Consider the following 3,188-nt stretch of genomic DNA (forward strand, 5'->3'; position numbering starts at 1 on the left):
AATTAGTGAAACCAGAAGAATTTTATTTGAAATTTACCCTTATAAAAATGAAACAATATAAGATTATTCCAATGTAAAAACATAAATAATAAGAAAAACAAAGTAGCTGCATTACAAGTGAAGCCAACACAGAGGCAGGCTCTTATTATATATATATATATAATACATCACACACATATATAAAGAAAACTGTGAATAATAATAATAAAAACAAGTGAAATTTGGAGTTGAAGATAGGAAAATAGTAAATTAAGGTTCTGTCACGAAACCACCAGCTCAAACGAATAGTTAAGGCTCAATCATAGATCATATAACCTCCGACAGAAGCAAACCCGAAGCTCTAAATTTATGATTGGTTACTGTATCTAAACGAGCAGCCATTTGAGGTGTCAACTCATTCTCCCAATCTCCAACCTTTCCTTTCCTGAAATAAACATTATTTTTCATAGCTATATTTGTATTTTCCCTATGACTTCCATTTTTATTTACCTCAAGCTCACTCAGATTCTCAAAGCTACACATTTTTATGATCTTCTCCACAACTCCATTTTCTTCTTCCTCCACACTAAAAGGATACCCCATGAATTCTGCTAACTTCATCACATAAAACCTTGTTTCCTTCTTCATTTCTTCATATTTCAGGAACAATATCCTCTCTGGAAACTCAACCTTCACTTTCCAGTAAGATAACACATGTTCCCAATAAGGTCCATAAAGGGAAATTCCTCTGCAGAAAAGCTCCAAAGCCTCTTCTAGAGGAATAGGAGGTTCAGACTTGTTGGATTTCTGAATCTTTTCAAAAAAATACCACAGAGAAACGAAAACATCCTTTGGATCCCTCCATATGTATACAATTTTACAGCCAGAATCAACAGCAGATTTTGGTAAAGAATTGTAAGGAATGTGAGTGGCAATAAGTGGAATATGATTATCAGGATTAGGGTTACTAGAATCCATTGAATTTGCAAGATCGATCTCCAAGAAAGGAATGCAATCATGGGGAAGCTTTTGGAGTAAAGGGCTAGTGGAAATATCAAGAAAGGTAGATCTTGTAGCAATGGTAAAAGTGAGAGCTTTAAGCCAGGTTGTACCTGTTTTCAAAGAGCTAGCCACTAATATATCTGTGGATCTTGCTTCAAACTTTTGTTGAGCTGACATTATTCCTTCCAAGAATGATTCTGGGTACCAAAAACCTTGGTACTTGAACAGATTAATATCTCTAATCCAATCTTTCTCTCTTGGAAACCTTTCTATTTTTTCTTTTGTAGTCTCCTCAATCTCACAATTATCATTTTCTACACTCTTCACTTCCATAATTAGAAAATTTATGATACCATATACAACAAACCCAAGTTTCATCACATTATAACAATTTGGGATAAAGGATTAAAATTAGGTAGTTGACAAGAAAATGAGACTGGGAACATCCAACAAGGTTGACACCCCACACACAACTACCCTCGAATCCAAATCAATAAAAAATACAAATAATGTCAAAGAGTATAAAATATTTTAACAAGGTATAAAATATTTTTCACAATATTATAATTAATATTTAAACTCATTACACCACCTCTTATCATACTCAGTGTTGTAAAAATCGGTCAAGTCGGTGACTAATCGGTCGATATATTAGTGATTTTTACAACACCGACCAATTTTATATAACTAGTTGGCATAACTCAGGAGCCCGATTTTCTTCCGCCCAGACGGTTCAAGTCGGGTTAAGTCAGACAAGTTGGGTTAGGCAGAAAAAATCGGCTGAAACAGATTAAAATCGGTTGAAATAGATTAAAATTAGCCCAATTTATAAATTACAATTAGTTAAAAATAATACAATTAATTAGTATTAACTAATAACTATTTTATTATTTATTTAAAATAAATATTTATATTTTTCTATTATATAATATTTATTATTATTATTATTATTAGATAGTATAATTTATATTTTAAATGTGTTTATATAGTATTTATTTAATATAAATCTAAAAAATAGAAAAATACAAATTCGAGAGGTCTTGTCCGTCCGACTAGCACCTAGTGACTTTTACAACACTGATCATACTAGATACTTTCAAAATTAACTTTCCCGAAATACCTTTAATATATACTATCACTTAATATATTTTGTACTGAGACAACTTCGGAGCGATTTTCGCTGTGATTTAATGGGAAAGGACAGAAAGAAGGTATAATGGAAACACGAAAACAGAAGTATTTCACAGTTATGTACTACAAAACAAAATAATTTTAAAATACCTCGTAGTTGAAGCAATTGCGAAACAGATGGTAAAACTGTAAAAACAAGTTCCTGCAATTCTTTCGCAGTGGAAGCAACTCCGAAGAAAATTCAAATGACTTATATGAACTTATTTCGCAGTTGCTTCCACTGCGACGGGATTGCATGAATCATGAAATTATCTTCCTGCTGAAATAAAAGGATTTTTCTAATACTCAAACACGCAAATACATTTTAAATAAGTTTCCAGTTGGTTTCTAACAAGTTTTTAACGTAACCCTGACCCTAACAAGGTTTTAAATCGCTAAAAAACCTAAAACCTGAAACGCAAAAAAAAAATCGCACCAAAAACGCAGTCAAAATTGCACGAAATAGCACCGTAATTGTCTCTGCATAAAATATGTTAAGTGATAGTATATATATTAAGGTATTTCAGAAAAGTTAACTTAACAAAATGTTGAGTTTGGTATGAGATATTGTAATAGTTATAAATATAAAAAAAATCTTTGAATTAGGGCAGTTTTTATAATTTACCCTAAAAATGATAATATTTGAAAATTTAAAAGGAAAGACAAGTTGTAGACTTAACATATTTAATACCATTGATGACTTCGGATTTTGTGTTTATCAAATCAAATTTGATTTCTATTTGCATTGCTTCAGATAAGGATAGGCGTTAATGTTGATGTGATAAACAAAATAAAAAAAAATAAAATTAAGACGTTGGTAAATAACGGTTAACTGATTAAATTAATTGTTAGTTGATTATCTTTTTTATTAGTTGATTATGTACATTTACTTGCTAAAACTTAGCTAATTGCTAATAGTTAATGGCCCTGTTTGGTAAAGATCGTTTTGGGATAAAAAAAAGCGGTTTTGACCAACTTTAGAGGTTTGACCACTGAAACCGCTGATTGGAGTGTTTGGTGGAGAGAGGTTTGGGATG

The 3,188-nt window shown here is 31.2% G+C and overlaps 1 protein-coding gene across 1 annotated transcript; it reads right to left on the minus strand.

Annotated features, from left to right (window-relative positions):
* On the minus strand, nucleotides 1-1,432 carry LOC136223623 (flavonol 3-sulfotransferase-like). The gene has a single exon (XM_066011734.1). The coding sequence runs from the start codon at nucleotides 1,357-1,359 to the stop codon at nucleotides 307-309; it is 1,053 nt and encodes a 350-aa protein (XP_065867806.1). The 5' UTR covers nucleotides 1,360-1,432; the 3' UTR covers nucleotides 1-306.
* Between the last annotated feature and the right edge of the window lie 1,756 nt (nucleotides 1,433-3,188).

This window comes from Euphorbia lathyris, chromosome 3 (assembly GCF_963576675.1).
Source record: "Euphorbia lathyris chromosome 3, ddEupLath1.1, whole genome shotgun sequence".
NCBI lineage: Eukaryota > Viridiplantae > Streptophyta > Magnoliopsida > Malpighiales > Euphorbiaceae > Euphorbia > Euphorbia lathyris.